Source organism: Clupea harengus, chromosome 23, assembly GCF_900700415.2.
Source record: "Clupea harengus chromosome 23, Ch_v2.0.2, whole genome shotgun sequence".
NCBI classification, from domain to species: Eukaryota; Metazoa; Chordata; class Actinopteri; order Clupeiformes; family Clupeidae; genus Clupea; species Clupea harengus.
In genome coordinates, this window is record NC_045174.1 from 21,676,128 (window position 1) to 21,677,431 (window position 1,304).

The following is a 1,304-nucleotide window of genomic DNA, read 5'->3' on the forward strand; positions in this document are numbered from 1 at the left end:
TGACAGTTCAGCTAAGGATTCATAAAGCCTGCTTATCTCTATGACACACACACACACACACACACACACACACACACACACACACACACACACACACACACACACACATTCAGCCCCCTGCTCTGACAGTTCAGCTAAGGATTCATAAAGCCTGCTTATCTCTATGAGAAGTTGTGTGAGCGACATGCATGGTTGTCAAGTCAACGGTGGAAAAATTGCACTGGCGAAACCAAATCCTCCACATCAAAAAAAAAAAAAATGAAGAAACTACTCATAACCAATTCAATAAAAGAACCTACATATCTAAAAAACCACAAGGAAAGGACTACAAAAGATGAGGACTACCAAACGAAAGGACTACAAAAGATGAGGACTACCAAATGAAAGGACTACAAAAGATGAGGACTACCAAAGGAAAGGACTACAAAAGATGAGGACTACCAAATGAAAGGACTACAAAAGATGAGGACTACCAAAGGAAAGGACTACAAAAGATGAGGACTACCAAATGAAAGGACTACAAAAGATGAGGACTACCAAACGAAAGGACTACAAAAGATGAGGACTACCAAAGGAAAGGACTACAAAAGATGAGGACTACCAAAGGAAAGGACTACAAAAGATGAGGACTACCAAAGGAAAGGACTACAAAAGATGAGGACTACCAAACGAAAGGACTACAAAAGATGAGGACTACCAAAGGAAAGGACTACAAAAGATGAGGACTACCAAAGGAAAGGACTACAAAAGATGAGGACTACCAAAGGAAAGGACTACAAAAGATGAGGATCGTGGGGATGGAGAGGCAGACACGCAGAAGAGAAAAAAGTGTCTGCAGGCTCAAGGCTGAGGCCCTCGGCTCCACGCCACTTCCTGTCGCCTGTGCTCCAGCTTCCTGTCGTCTGTGCTCCAGCTTCCTGTCGCCTGTGCTCCAGCTTCCTGTCGCCTGTGCTCCAGTTTCCTGTCGCCTGTGCTCCAGTTTCCTGTCGCCTGTGCTCCAGTTTCCTGTCGCCTGTGCTCCAGCTTCCTGTCGCCTGTGCTCCAGCTTCCTGTCGCCTGTGCTCCAGCTTCCTGTCGCCTGTGCTCCAGTTTCCTGTCGCCTGTGCTCCAGTATGCTGAGGACAGAACAGCTTCTCTCAGCCCAGCCCTCACAGCTCCAGAGCAGAGAGGCCAGGCTCCAGCTCTCCCTCCCCCAGGCATGGAGCTCTCTCATGGGCTAGGGCAACAGGCAGGAGTGGGCGTGAGGGGCTGGATGGTAGAGCATGTAGATGTACTCAGATGAGTTATAAACAAAGAGAAAGAAA

The 1,304-nt window shown here is 47.7% G+C and overlaps 1 protein-coding gene across 1 annotated transcript in view; it reads right to left on the bottom strand.

Moving 5' to 3' along the window:
- The window catches only part of med1 (mediator complex subunit 1), a 19,584-nt gene extending 18,371 nt beyond the window's left edge, over positions 1-1,213 (bottom strand). The window contains exon 1 of the mRNA XM_031560698.2: positions 778-1,213. Within this exon, the coding sequence (XP_031416558.1) occupies positions 778-1,213 (436 nt within the window). The remainder of the gene's footprint in view (positions 1-777) is intronic.
- Between the last annotated feature and the right edge of the window lie 91 nt (positions 1,214-1,304).